The 15,645-nt window shown below is 43.7% G+C and overlaps 2 protein-coding genes across 2 annotated transcripts in view; one reads left to right on the top strand and one right to left on the bottom strand.

Annotated features, from left to right (window-relative positions):
- The window catches only part of RPL37 (ribosomal protein L37), a 185,068-nt gene that overhangs the window by 108,989 nt on the left and 60,434 nt on the right, over positions 1 to 15,645 (top strand). The window lies entirely within an intron of this gene.
- Positions 3,334 to 15,645, bottom strand: part of C7 (complement C7) — a 38,471-nt gene continuing 26,159 nt past the window's right edge. Inside the window, exons 16-18 of the mRNA XM_048851389.2 lie at positions 11,747 to 11,843; positions 6,557 to 6,741; positions 3,334 to 4,860 (exon numbers count right to left, since the gene is read on the bottom strand). Of these exons, the coding sequence (XP_048707346.2) occupies positions 4,673 to 4,860; positions 6,557 to 6,741; positions 11,747 to 11,843 (470 nt within the window). The 3' untranslated portion in view covers positions 3,334 to 4,672. The remainder of the gene's footprint in view (positions 4,861 to 6,556; positions 6,742 to 11,746; positions 11,844 to 15,645) is intronic.

The following is a 15,645-nucleotide window of genomic DNA, read 5'->3' as shown; positions in this document are numbered from 1 at the left end:
GCTCAAGATGTAAATTTTGAACATTACTGAGTTTGTGGTTTTTCTAATCTGGAGGTTTAGGTTGGCTCCTGGTAGAAATAGGGGCCAGCTGCAAAACTTGGATCCAGTTCTAAATTTTATTTCCAAATACACACATCCAGTTTGGGAGTGTTCAGATCCAGGGTTTCCATTCAGGCAGTGAGGTTTAATTGACCAGTGTTTGTACATTGTTTTAAGATCTTGGATAAAAAGGCAATACAGAGGTGCAACATATTGCTATTATTATTATCTGCTGGCCTCATTGGCAATCAAAAATAAAATTATTTGGAAATGGAAAAATTTTTGTACATAAATGATCATTACAGGGCAGTGGAATCTTTCTAGTATCCATATTTCCCTTAATACCAGAACTCCTGTACCAGCCTTGAGCAGTTTGCTTGCCCTTGTATGACAGACTGAAATCTAGTTATGCAGTAAAGCTTGGAGCTGTTATACCCCAAAGAATGTTCTGTCTGGAGAAATCCAGTGACACTTTCCATCGCATTAGTTCTGCACTGATGGCGCTTTCTTCCCTCATCAAGGGAAAGGCAAAATTTAGGGATTTATCATTTTTACCAGTCCTCCCGTGGAAAGCTCCCCTGATAGCAAAACTTGGTAAACAGGATTTCTAACTAGGAAAATTGGCAAAGCAATCAATGAGACCGATTAAAGTCTTTTATTATGGATAACAGGAAAGCCAAAACCCAACAACTGAGATTCATATCCTACCTTATCCTGACAGAGCATCCCAAAGCCTTTTACTAAACAGAACAGCTGAGACATTCTGCAACCAAATTAAACTTCCAGACAAAATAATAAAATCTGCTTTGAAGCTTGGACCTAATATATTCGGGAGGAGCAGTACTCGAGCTGATTTGATTTTAGTTAGAGAGAAGCCTTAGTTGCAAAGTCCAGAGAGCTGCTCCTGCACCACTCCAGTCCATGAGAGATTATTCATTGATTTCAATGGCATCAGGAGGAAGCCCTAGATCTGGATGCAAATTTTCCAAAGTCCGCAGCTGCGGATTGATTTGGACCTAACCCAGGTTTGGTTTGCAAAACCTAAACAAGGACTGGTTCAAATGTGGGTCCCATTTTACCTAAGCAGGTGCAGCTAGTCAGTAGTTGCTTATGGTGTTTCAGAGCTGAAGACGTTGTTCTGGGTACCTCCTACCAGCGTATCTGACCTCACCTCAGTTCAGGAGTGCAGATCAGCAAAATGGTACTGGTGTCAGGCCAGAAATTCAAACAGAAAAACTTTAACTCAGGACTAAAAATGAGCAAATAATTTAACAAATCATTTAGTTTTGCCTCTTTTTCTCTTGGTGATAAGACTGTGAGCAAATCATGATTTTCTCATGGTTTGTCATTGTTCAGTACATTTCAGTGAATTTAATGGAATAAGTTTGTTTAGCATCTGACTTGCTACGCTGAATTTCCAAATCTGAAACTGAAGTTGTGCTGCTTCCTTGTGCTTGGATACTGACTGAATGAGCATAACTCTTCCAATCAGATTTCTGGTGCAACTGATTGCAGCAAATGAATACAGAGTTTGTTTCCTGACCCCATCTGAGCGTCTGAGCTCAGAAGTCTCATGCAGAGAGCATTTGTTTTGGTAAAACTCTTTTATTTTACTGTTTGAAGAGAGTAAACACAACAGTCACTCAAACACGGTCTGGAAAATTTGTTTAAAAGTTGGGACAATGATTTGCTGAACTGGTTTATATTAGTTTCCCTGTTCTACTCAGCACCCACACAAGAGAAACCAAATGTTCTGGTTTATTCTGAATATCTGTGAGCTGGAAAGACATGGTGAGTGTAGCTATGCAAATGAGCATGCACAGAATCCTGCTTTGTCTCTAGAATTCAGGAGAGCCACAATCCATAGATCTTTAGGTCTCCTCTAGCCTGGTCTTTAAACTCATGTTTGGAAATTGAGTGTAAGCATGGTTCCATCTAAATCAGTTCCTAATACAGTTTGGCTAAGCAATGCTGGTGGGGAAAATCTGTGTAATAACCATGCTTTAAAAACATGTTCTAGCTTCTTTCCTATGGTCTGACCACACGGTTTTGGTGATATACAGCCAATCCATGTGATAATCTATTCAAACAACAAACAAACAGGCATCATAGTTCAGTAACATGGCTATAGCATGGATAGTTCCTGTCTAAAACTGGTCAGGGGACCTTAATACACCTTAATAGACCTTGACAAGGACTTAAATTCTCAAAGACTATTTCCCAGAGCCCACCAGGCTCCCCCGCCCCCGGGGGAATGCTGGGGCTCAGGGCTTCAGCTCTGCGGAGAGGGGGGGCTCTCAGGGCTTCAGCACCTGGCGGGGGCATTGACCCTCTGAAACCGACTCACAGCCCCCTAGTGGGCTGCAGACTCCCCGGTTCAGAACCATAACAGCATCAGGCTGGAGACAATGTTTGAAAATATTTACCAGAGCTCTGCTCCAGAGAGCTCTAGCTGAATTTAAGCCCTGCCCTTGGCTTAGTAAAATGTTCTGTGTAGACATGCCTTTTAATTGTTCCAGGGATTCTCTTTGGGCCTGTTTACACTACAAAAGGTACCATGCTATGATACCTTATTACGAGACAGTTGTGCTTTAGAGCCTGTGTGGAAGGAAAAAAACTTGTCATAACACTGTGCTCTGACACAGGACATTTGCAAGTTGGTCAGGTCCTTATTGTTGCACACTGGCCAGCACAGGTTGGAGCATCAGATTCATAGATTTTACGGCCAGAAGGGACTATGAGACTGATCTCCTGCAATACACAGGCCATAGAATTTGATCCAGTTAAAGGCTAGAACATGGTTGTTAAATGTGGTTCAAACTCAAACAGATCAAATTACTAATTTAAAGAGACGGCTTATGTGAGTAAGCAATACTCAGCCTGAGTGAGGACTGCCGAATCTGGCTCTTTATGCTTGGGATGCGGAAACATGACAACACTTTGCTAGCCAACAAAATAAGTTATTGTGTAAGAGCAGCTTTAGTGGTGAACCAGGATGTCCAAGGGTCAAATGATAAATGTAGGAGAATCGTTCCAGGGGAAAGAAACCTCACTGCACAAATAAGCATGTCCAGAGCTTTAAGTTTGCTTCTGAAGCTAGGGCACTTCTGTGAAAATATGTGAGCTGGCAAAGTATTGAGAGGCCTAGTATGCAAATAAGTGCCAGAGGAAGATTTCAGAATTCTCATTTCCAGTACTACCACAGAATGGACCTTTTCAGGCTGAGGTAGGGTTTATGCAGGTCAATCATACAAATAAGTCAATAGTCATTATATGGAGAAATGACGGGACCTGTTATCTTTGATAGGCATTTAATGATACATATAAATCCATTGCTTTAAAAATGTACAAGTTTCACAGTTTTATCCCACTCATTTTATCATCCATTCTGCTACTCGGCCCCCTGCCCATGTCCTTGTTTTAATCTAAGAGTAACCACGAGGGAAGAAAAGAGGGGGATTTTCAAACACAGGTACCTAAATTGCACTTGCAGCGTATGTGTGTATACCTGCAAACATGCCATTGCATGCATAAAACAGGTAGGTGCGTGTTGCCTGTTTGCAGAGTTTAGGTTCACAAGCTGCGGTGTGCAAGACACCACCTTTATTGGACAGCCTCCTTCCTTAAGAAGTTGCCCCAAAGTACCTCCAAGGAGACTGAGTGCAGTTTTTCTCCATTTCTATTAGAAGACACCTCCCCAAAGCAACCTACCTTGAGAAAATTTTCCTTTGAAAACAGATTTTGCTTGATACTTTTCCATACGTAAATTCATATTTTGCAAATATACAAATGCATTTTGGCAAGTTCCATTTAGCTGCCTATGTTTGAAAGTTTAGCTCTCAATGAAAGTTAGGATAATGTGCAATATATGGTTATATTTCTATTAAGCAGAATTGAGTACAAGAAGCTACAGTATATTAATTCTTTTCATTATTTTAAGCTGTCTTCATTATTAGTGCACATTGCTTTGACTTATAAATGCTTCAGGCTCAGTGATAGGTACAGTACTGTGCATGCAGTGTGCTTAATTGAATAAGGCAAAATGGTAATAAAGTTACTTCATTAAAAGGGAATAATCATATCTCTTATTGCATTAATAGGACATTCTTTCCCCTCGTTTCTACACAGGGAAGCTATCCAGTCCAATCAGTGTATGTGTGCACTTGTGGGTTGTTGGGTTTTTTTTCAAATTAATTTACATGCTTTAGATACTTAAATCAATCACTCTTTATAAATAGCATCTTGGTATTTGCAGATTTAGACAGAGTCTACAATTGTTCCATGCGCCTGCAGGATGTAGGATCAAGGCCAATTCTGGAACATTTTTAACCCAGAGGGAAATGTAAAGCAGACTTGCCAATTCCATGTAGACCTATAGCCCTTATTTTAGCTTCAATGGAACTGTTCAAGCTGAGTAAGGACTGTGGGCCCTGATTCAAAGCCCAATGAGGCTAATGAAAAGACCCTCATGGATTTCAGTGAGCTTCATGTCAGGCCCTACATTGGGTAGAATAAGGTTTTATGTACATAGAAAAGAAAAAACAAACTCAAAGGCTCTTTTAAGCATGACCTGCCCAACTATTGACATTTTGACATATCCCATGGCAATAAGCAAAATGAACCATAAAATATCTTATTTACTCTGTACATCACAGGGTCTTATGCTGACAGGAGTGACAATCTCCCCCCGGCACTTCAGGAGACCAGCCTCACATTCAGTCATTGTCCTACTGGTGACTTTCCCGTTCACTTCAATGCAAATGCTTATTCCTCCCTCGTCGCATTGCCCAGCTTCTCGGCACACACATCTGTTGGTTTGAGCTTAAAAAAACACACATACCCCAATATTAGTATCTCATCCACTGAAAGAAAAACAGACTCATACCTGCCTCGCTATCAGAAATTGTCCCATTAACTGAGCAATTTGTAGGAGCTCCTGCTCCTGGTCAGATGTTAATCAATATTCAGGGTCGGTGGAGAAACTACAAACACATTCAAACAGCAATTCTATTGCAACAGAAATCATAAGTGTGTATTGGGGCTGCTGCTAGTCTGAGCAGTACTTGCCGAGGATGACTGAGAGTACAGCACTCTCCTACTCATTTGAAATTACTGCTTGAAAAAAATCTTAGCATGATTTATTATTTATCTGATGGACAAGAGGCTTAAAAAACATATAAGATGACAGGTCCCTGCGCCAGAGAGTAACAAGCTAAGGCACTGATCCTGCAAACTCTATATATGTGTATAATTTTACTAATAAGTAATCTCACTGATGTCAATGGATCGGCTCACATAAGTAAATGTATGCATATTTATATGCAAATGTATGCATAAGCGTTCACAGAATCAGGGCCTAAATAGCAACATACAAACAATAAGGGATATGAGATTTCTTTTCCATTTGTGTGTTGTTTTTTTAGGTTTAACCTTAGTCCACAGTTGTCCTTATTTAAGGCTTAGTTATTTTGACTATTTGTTTAATCTTTGCCTGATTTCTTCCCTTTCTATTTTAATGCTTTTTACCTATTTTCTGTTCTTCAAAACAGTTTTTGCTAAGGATCACTGCTTGAACCCACTAGACAAGAGATAAAAATATGTTTTTGATAGTTTTATTATAAGAAATATAATAACAACTAGTATGTATGTCGGGATCTCAAAGCAGTTAACAAACACTAATTCTGGTCACCCTAGGTCAAAAGAGATGTAACAGAAACAGGGGACATTCAGAGACCAGTGATAAGAATAATAGGGGCCTGGAAGAACTTCTAATTGATGACAGATTGAAAAGATTGGGACTGTTTACTTTAGAAAAGAGAGTATAATGTATGAGAGCATAGACCAGGCACTTCTCTTCACCTTTTCTCAGAATGAAGGAACAAGGGGATGTTCAATGAAACTGAAAGGCAACAATTTTTGAACCAAGGAAAGGAAGTATTTTTTCCACATAATATGTAATTAGCCACTGAATTTATTGCCACAAGATAACATTGAGGGCAAGCGCTCAGCGGGATGCAGAAAAGGATTGGACATTGCCATGGATAGTGACAACATCCAGAGTTAAGATGAGCAAGGATTTAATAACAAACACCAGGGTGAAATCGTGGCCCCATTGAAGTCAATGGGAGTTTTGCCCTTTACTTCAGTGCAGTCAAGATTTCACCCCAAAGGTTCTAGAAGGGATATCAAATTTCATGCTCCAACCTCTAATTAATGGGAGTTAGCAAGAAACTTTCCCTATTATTCCACAATTACTCCCTACAGGCTTTTTTCCAGCATAGAAGCATATGGTCGCTGTCAGAGCATGGCACAGGACTAGATGGGCCTCAGCTCTGATTCAGGAGGGCAATTCCTATGTTCCTAACACCTTTGGAAGGTAGGTAGGAATTATTATATCTATTTTACAAATGGGTAAATGGAGGCACATCAAGCCAGAAGCAGAGTCATGGCTAGTGTGCCTTTTATTCACAGGCAGCTTCTCCTAATTTACCCACATTAACTGTGGGGACTCTCTTACCATCACATGTTTCCCACAAATGACATAAGCCACAAGGTTTTGCAGCTGCAGCAGGCATTTTGCAGTTTTCCTCACTGGTCAAAGAGTATTTTCTGCCCATACACTCAAGAACGTACATCTTACACACAGTTAAGGCCATGTTTCTCTTGCTTCTCTCATCTGTGGCACAGACATCCAGAGACGGTCTGAAAAGAAAAGCAGAAATCACATCATTTACTTCTGCTTTATTTTGGTACCTCTTAAAAAGGGGGGAGAAAGTGTCATATTCTGATCTCACATACATTGGTGCATCCCCAATGACTTCAGTGAAGTTACTCATGGCTTACACCCAGGTAAGTGAGATCAGAATTAGGCTCTCTCTCTCTCTTCATCACAGGTATGCTGTGCCTAACTTAAGACCTTTATCTGCCCTTTGAAGTCTCTGAATTTTTCCACTGATTTCAATTGGAGCATGCTTTAGTCTTTAGGCCCAGATCCACCAACATATTTAGGCATCTAACCCCCAGATTTAAATGCCTAAATATCAGTTGTAGGCATCACTGCTATCCACACCCTCTTGACAGCTAAACTCAGTTGCTTCTACCATTTGCTATTTTAAAAACACATAGTAGACTTAGTGTATTGCCTTATTTGTCTGAAAATAACAAATTTCAACACCTGATTTTTACAATATTTACAAAAATGTGTATACAACGCTGTTTAATTTAGCTGAAAAGAAAAGACTAAGGGGAAGATCCTAACTCACTGATCTGCCTGCTTTGCAATGCTTCAGCAATCCAAAGCAAGTGAAAAGCTGATTGAACCAGCTGGTAAGGGATTTCCCCAGGGCAAGGATATACCAGGGGAAGGGATGTGGCTGGAACATGCTGCACACCGGCAATCCCCTTGTTGCAAAATAGCCCTTTGGGAACGGCTGCAGCCAGGCATAATTTAGGGCCTCCTTGGAGACAGAATATTAGGATGCATATGGAATGGGATGAATGATAATATGGAGAATAATATATTGCCATTATATAAATCAATGGTACACCTTCAACTAGAACACAATGCGCAGTGCTGGTCACCCCTTTTCAAAAAGGAGTTTGCAGAGTTTGGAGGGGGTTCAGAAAAGGGTGACAAGTATGAGTAGGGATAAGGAAAAAACTCTCATAGGAAGAGTGATTGAAAAGACTGGGATTGTTCACTGTAGAAAGGAGATGAATAAGAGGTGACATGATAAATGTCTATAAAATAAAGAATGGTCTAGGGAAGGTAGATTGGGAACTTCTGTACTTCCTGTTCTCTAACAGAAGAACAAGGGGACATTAAATGAAACTGAAAGGTGAGAAAATCAAAACTTATAAAAGGAAACAGAATCATAGAAATATACCACTGGAAAGGACCTCGATAGGTCATCTAGTCCAGTCCCCTGCACTGAGGCAGGAATAAGTATCATCTCAACTATCCCTGACAGGTGTTTGTTTAACTTGTTCTTAAAAACCTCCAATGATGGCGATTCCACAACCTACCTAGGTAATTTGATCCAGGGCTTAACTACCCTGACAGTTAGGAAGTTTTTCCTAATGTCTAACCTGAATATCCCACCCATGTAGCATCCAGACCCACCCAAATCTGAGCAGGGGTGTCGTGCTGCCACAGCAGCCCGGAGCATCACTCGGGCACTTGAAATCCAGGATGGAGCGCAGGCGGGGCCAGACCCCCGAATTCACAAGCTGGGAGTGGGTGAGATGTCCCAGACAGGGAGTGGGCCTCCTGGAGGCAGATCTGTGTGGGGCTAGCACTGGGGCCGGAGCGGAGTGAAGCCAGGCCAGACGCCAAGATGCATGACTGGGCTGGGCGCTGGAGACCAGAGCAGCAGCATGCAGTGCAGGAAGCACGGGCACACAGATGCAGCGGCAGGACAGAGGGACATGGCCGGCTGGGCGGCCAGACAGACACCAAGCTGGGGTCAGCGGGGCGGGTGGAGCTTGAGCCCTGCTGAGACCCGCCCCATGGGCGTGCCCCACACCCTGTGTGCCCCGGGCAGCCTTGTCTTCTGATGCCTGCTGAGCGGTAAGGGCTGGCTGGAGGGGGTAGGGGAAGGTGGGCCCCCAGATTCCTCCTGCCCCCACCCCGCAACTCCGATCCCTCCTGCACCCCAGTCTCATCATCCCTGTGCCCCCAGCTCCAGGCTCTGCTATGCCCCCAAGTTCTGCCACCTCACCCATGTCCTGTACCCCCCGGGTCCTGCCCTGCCCCTTTCCCCCAACTACGGCCCTTGGCCTCTGCCCTCCCCTGTCCAACCCCTCCCTTGCCCCAGTTTTCCCTCCCCGCTCTGGATAAACTTTCTCTCTTCCCAAGATGGTCAGGCTCAGGGAATCTGTTTCCCTGCCTGGGTACCCTGCGGGGCTGGGCTGGGGGTAGCCTTTGGACTCTGCTCAACTGAAGTGGGGGGTCAGTTCCTATTATCCTCCCTCTGCCCTAAGGAATGTGAAGAATTTCAGCCTGAATGAGGGAACCTCTTTTACCCCAGCAGCTACCCACACTGGAGCATGGGGGTGGGGTTGTGGGCCCATGCACATGCCTAGCTCGGCAGGTGAAGCCCTGTGTTTGGGGGCACCAGGGCTAGGAAGAGGACATGGCATTGGGGGAGAAGCTGAGCTAGCACAGTCTGTCATTGCCCGCCCACTGGAAGGTCAGGGCTCACCCAAATTTCCACTCCTAGCTACACCACTGTGGTCTACTCTAGAGTAATTAATTAGATTCACAATGACTAGAGTGGTGGCTGAGCGGCCGTTGCCCAGTATTCTGCTGTATTTCTCTTTTCCAGTCTTCTGGGATCTCTCCCACCCTCCACAATTTCTCCATTAATGGCTCAGAGATCTTTTCTTATTTTTTTAATTAGACTGTGGAATTCAGTGTCACGTGATGTCAAAGAGGGATTAGACATTTGTATGGATAACAAGATTATAGTTTTGGAAGGATATTAAACCTTCTGCTTCAGGGTTGAAACCAATGTCTAGCTATTGGGGATTAGGATAAAACTCTCATGTGGAGCAGATTATCTCACATCTGCCTCCTGTGGGGTTTTTCACTTTCCTACCTCTGATGCTGACCACTGTCAGAGACAGGGCAGTGGACTAGATGGACCATGGGGTCTGACCCACTGGAGCAATTCCTATGTAATCTGTCATTGCTCCCACATTTCCTCAGCTGGGCTGAGTGGAGGCTGAGTTGTCTCCAGAGCAAACTAAGGTACTACCAGGCTCAGAGTAAGAGAACAAACTCAAGTTATATCCTTTAATCCCTACATGGCAGTACACTAAATCCCAACTGACTAGATGCCTATTCCATCTAATCTTCTTTAATAATTGATTTATTCTCTCTGATAAAATGTTGGGGTGGGCTGGGTTTTCTTTCTTTCTTTCTTTCTTTCTTTCTTTCTTTCTTTCTTTCTTTCTTTCTTTCTTTCTTTCTTTCTTTCTTTCTAGAAATAGCGAACTGTTTACTTACTTTTCTGCCACTTTGAACAAAATGTGTTAAAGGCTAAAAAGAACTATAAACCATGAGCCAAATCCAGACCTTTGCATAAGTGGCTGCAACACGACTGACTTCCAAGACTACATTGCTTACACGGGGCACAGTTTAACAGAGCGTTACACGTTGTTTATCTTAGGCACTGAGAAGGCCCCCATCACCATAGTATCTGAGCACCTCCTAATCTGTAATGTATTTATCCTCAATATTCCCCTGTGAGGTAGAGCAGCACTATTATCCCCCTTTTACAGATGGGGAATTGGGCACAGAGACTAAGGGTCAGACTAAAGGTATTTAAGCCTCTCAAGATAGAGTTAGGTGCCTAATGGGATTCTCAAAAGCAAGGTGCCTATCTATATCTTTAGGTGCCTAAACATCTTTAAAAATCAATCCCTAAGTGACTTACTGAGGGTCACACTGGAAGTTTGGATTTAAAGCCATGTCCTAGGCTGCTGCCCTAACCACATGGCCATCCTGCCTCATAGCACAGTGATGAATCAGACCTACTAAAACTAAATGAGGCCCATTAACTTTAATTAATTTTCAGACATTCAAAATGTGCTAGTTAGAGCTTGTGTTGGCTAGGTGGCATTTTCAAAAATGCCTGAGTGACTTCGGAGCACAACTTCCATTGACAAGTCCCAGTGATGTTAAGTCACTTAGAAGACTGAAAATCCTCTCCTTGATCCCATTGAATAGAATCTTTTTCCCTGAGCCACTCCACCACAGTCATGAGGACTATTCATGTCATTAGTAATTGCTGACCAATAAGGAGCAAGCAGTCAATCTTGGGGCCAGATTCTCAAGAGTTCAGCTCCCATTTAGGCATCTAAACAAGGGCCCGATTCTCAAAAGTGCTCAGCCCCCAGTGGCTCCCACTGTGATGAACATGGCCAGATTTCAAGAGCTCACAACCAAAGTGCTCAGCTATTATGAAAATCTCACCCCAACTGTGGGTGCAGATCAATTTTGAAAATCCAACTTTTACTGCCTGGTGGGGTCCCGGACACTCTTCTGTTTTCTCAAATTAAAAAAATAAATAAATCCGTGGTTGAGCCATTTGATTTCAAGCACAATAAAGGCCAATCCAAACCACAGCACCATTTGTCCCATTGGTAAAGTGACCCAGAGACTCAAAGCACCAAATAAATGAACAATAAACTCAAGCCAGACTTCACATTATGAGGTGCAAAAAGGTGAGTTTAAGCACTCTGCTGGTGTCACAAACTGCCTCTTCAAATTGCTGTGTAAATGGGAGCTCAGATTATTGCATCTCTCCTAGCTCTCCGGTCTCTCAGAAGAACCACCTGCTTTATTGCACATGTTTATTACTTGGAGAATTTATGTCCCAGGAGGACTCGACTCTTACTCTTCCTTGATCTTATAAATATCCAGAATAGCATTTTATTTTTCCTTCCCTCCCCCATTTCACAGATCAAGTGGAGCTGAAATTATCCCTTTACCTTCAGCCATTTACCTAAGTTCCATCACTGCTAATGCCCACTGACAGGTAAGTGAAGAACAGGGATTGATTGAACGGTAATGTAAACAAAGCACAATGACTTTCCCTGGTATAAGTAAAGCTGTCTAATTTGTCATGGACTGAAATCCTGAGAAATTTAATTTGTCTTGAATGAAGTGAGAAAGTTATTGTCAATGTCAGGCTGGACTTACCCACACTCATAGGGCATTTTACATACACATTTTGACTGTTGCACTTTCTCCCATGGCTGACATTTAGGTTCTGTCAGTTCTGGTTTCACGCTGGGTGCTAAAGTGAAAGAACACAGACAAAACCATTACAGATCAGAAAAATGAAGGCTATTAAATGGCGACCGTGGAATTATCCCCCTGGTTGCATTAAAAAGGTACTGGATTATTATACAATGCCATAAAATTACAGCCTGCTTGTAATTAAAATTATGTACTGTGTAGATGGAATTAACAGAATTTAAAAATGTAATACACTCTGTAGCTAGTGCAATTGCTGAATGATGCTTTAGCTCTGGGCCCAGAGTCAGCCAGGGTAGGGGGGGAGGACAGATGTGAGTACTGTATGTGATTGTGGGATACTGAGACCACAGCCTATCATGCTGATCAATATTGTCTCGTTGTTTCCTTTTCCTCCCCCATCAGTCTGTCTGTATTGATCTTTTGTCTCTTGTCTTCTACTTAATGCATGCTCTTCTGGGCAGGGACTGTCTTTTTGTCCTTTGTTTGTGCAGCGCCTAGCAAAATGATTATCCTGGTGATAATACAAATAACAAATAATAATAATTAATATGCAAGTGCTGTCTACAATCTAAAATTCCACTTCCCACTTTACAGTAACTATTTCTACTGTACTGATCAGCACTGAATAATAGTTAGCAATGTTGACATCTACTTTACTGGGTTTCATCTACACTAGGTTTCAGAGTAAAAGCTCATCTGATGTGAATGGTGGAAGTTGAGACTTCAAATCTCTAGTTAGAAATATTCTGATTTGGAGATTGCAGCCAATGAAAACTACAAATACCAGTTTGTGATCCTATATGCATAAAGACTAAAAATAAAGGCAAGAGTGGATCTTGTAGAACTCTATGGACATAGATGCTAGAACCGGGCTGCTGAGGGTGCTGCCACACCCCTTGGCTTGAAGTGGTTTCCATCATATACAGGCTTTACAATTTGATTCAATGGTTCTCAGCACCCCCACTATACAAATTGTTCCAGCATCTCTGTCTTTGAATTGTGTTTGTACTGTGCTCTGTGCTTTGGCCTGCTGTATAATGTACTTCTGTATTCCACTTTGGCCTGCTGCATTATATTCCAAGCTTAAAAGTGAAAAAGGTCCTTACTGAACTAACAGCCCTCCTGAGATTTCTCTAGCTAGTAACAGTCGGACTTTGCTAAATCCCTACAAAACTGTTTTCTGTAAGAAAGAGGTTTAACCTGGTTTGTGTTTTGGATCTTGGATTTTGTAATATCACTGAGCAGAACTGCATTTTTAAAAAGAAATCTTTCTTATAATTTTAGGCTTACTTTAGCAAAATAGGTAAGAACAGATAAACTGTCAAAGATGGTGGTGGGGGGGAATAACAAGAAGGAAAAAGAGAGAGAACGGTAGTAGAATTTTAATATAAACACTAAGCCTAGTCCTGACTGGGTGTAGATGAGAAAATTATACCCCACCCTCCCAAAAAACAATTCCTGGGATCAGCAGGTCAACCAGCCCTGTCTTTACTCCATAGTTTATAGCTAGAAAACTTAGTTATCTACTGACAATTCTTATCCCACTCTGTCTCAGAAAACCCAGTTATGTTTTATGTCATGCAAAATTATAGTGATTCCCATTCTTCCTTTTTTGATTTAAGTGTTCGATTTAGTACATCCACTTTTTCTAATGCTTGTTTTTATGTACCTTCTTTTGTTAAAAATGTTATATTATTAGATTGATCCTCCATGCTCTTCCACCAGTGCAACTGTAATTCCAGGCTTGTCACACCCTGCTGGATGCATAAGGCTAGATCAAGGTGGGCAAACTTTTTGGCCAGAGAGCCACATCGGGGTTGTGAAACTATATGGAGGGCCGGGTAGGGAAGATTGTGCCTCCCCAATAGCCTGGCCCCCTCCCCCTATCCGCCCTCTCCCAATTCCCGCTCCCTGACTGCCCCCCTCAGTACCCCCAACCCATCTAACCCCCCTGTTCCTTGTCCCCTAACCACGTCCCTGGGACCTCATCCCCTATCCAACCTCCCCTGCTCCCCATCCCCTGACTGCCGTGACCCCTATCCACACCCCTGCCCCCTGACAGGCCCCGCGGGACTCCACGCTGATCCAACCGCCCCTGTTCCCTGTCCCAAGAGTGCTGGCGGCATGGCGAGCTGAGGCTGTGGGGAGAGGGGGCAGCGTTGGGAGGGGCCAGGGGCTAGCCTTCCTGCCTGGGAGCTCAAGGGCCGGGCAGCACAGCCCCGCAAGCCGTAGTTTGCCCACCTCTGGGCTAGATTATGATTTAAAGCTGTAGCTTACTAATGAGCTGGAGGGGTTCCTTTGAGACTCTTGTTAACATAGTTGGCCTTTGAAGACCATAAAGGAGCATCACAGCTTTCATTTTTGTAAGAGTTCCTAGCCATTGTCCTTGCACAGCATTTGAAAACATAAAGCAATGTAAGCTGGTGAAAACCAGTTGCTAGGGTTGAAAGGAAAACCAGCTGGGCTACATTTCAGCAATAGGAGGTTGTTATATTTGGGATGTACTCCAGGAAGTGATTTTGCTATTCCTTCCCAAATCCTTAGGTTGGCCATATTCATGGTGGTGTGATAATGGAGGACAGGAACTGGTTTGGGGTAGTGGGTGTGACAGGGTGGTTGAGCCTTTAAGAAGAGCCAAGTCCAGCTCTCACCTGTGCCTGGTTTCCTCCCAGATCACATAACTGAAGGCAACAGCAAAGCCTGATAAGGAGGGGAAGCAAGATATATTAGGTCCTGGTATTCACAGTAAAGAGGGACCTGGGAGTCTTACCACTAGACAAGCTGCAGGGGAACAACAGGGGCTGTTAATCCTCTCCAAGCTAATGTCTGGGAAGGGATTAACTGTAACCTAGGGGAAGAATTTGTGAGCACCAGTTCCCAGGGGAAAAAGTCACCTAGGCTCTAGTGAGAGGAGACAGTGGAGAGCTAAGAGACAGTGTATAGAACTAGGAACAGATAGACGGAATCAGTCCTGAGGTGGCATGGATGAGAGAGGTTTCCTATATGGATTTTAGGATATATTTCATGTGTTCATGAGACTATTAACCAGACCCTAGGGGAAGAGGCTTTGTTCTAGAACGTCCTCCCATCCATCTCCCCAGAAGTGGTGCAATCCTACCCAGAAAGGGTAGCAACCCCCTCACAACAGTGAGTGCAAATAATTGTTTATCAACCTTGCCCCAAAATGCTAAAGCCAGTATCACTTCCCTAAAGGCTTGGCTTGAGTGGCCTGCTACTCTCGGGCAGCTACTGCAGTGGCCATGGCAGCTGCTCCAAGGCCCAAGGCCACTGCCCTTCTACTTCACCTACCAGCACTCCTAAAAGTACATGGGGAAAGTCCAGTGCAGCACCTGCCCTCAACTGGCTGCTCCAGCGTGAGGGGTAGATGAACAGAGGCTAAGGTGCTGCTGTGCTGAGTGGGAATCCTACAGCTGCTGTATCCTGCCTCTGTCCTGCCAGTGCCTGTATGCCCTGCCTCAGCCTAAAGCTTGAGTAGCCACTACTGAGAGGAAGCCTGGAGCCGCACTCCCCTAACTCAGCTCCTGCCCCCAACAACCAGAGGACCCCATCCCCCACCAGCTAGGGGGAGACTGCCAGCAATCAGGGGAGGCCTGCCTGCCTCAAGAACCAAAAGGGACCCTTTTTCTAATGGACCACCCAGCCCCACCATTGGAGGACACCCGCTGCCCACCTGACCATCCACCCCACAACCTCAGACCATAGTGTGCCCTGCTGTGAGGAACAGCTACCGGTTTGGAGGGACACACAGAAGAACCACTTTGTGGTGCAGTTCCCATGATGGGCTGAGAGGAGTCAGGTGGAAAGATGGATACCCTGGG

This window comes from Caretta caretta, chromosome 5 (assembly GCF_965140235.1).
Source record: "Caretta caretta isolate rCarCar2 chromosome 5, rCarCar1.hap1, whole genome shotgun sequence".
NCBI classification, from domain to species: domain Eukaryota; kingdom Metazoa; phylum Chordata; order Testudines; family Cheloniidae; genus Caretta; species Caretta caretta.
Note: the sequence above shows the minus strand (reverse complement) of the source record. Positions and strands in the feature narration are given on the sequence as shown.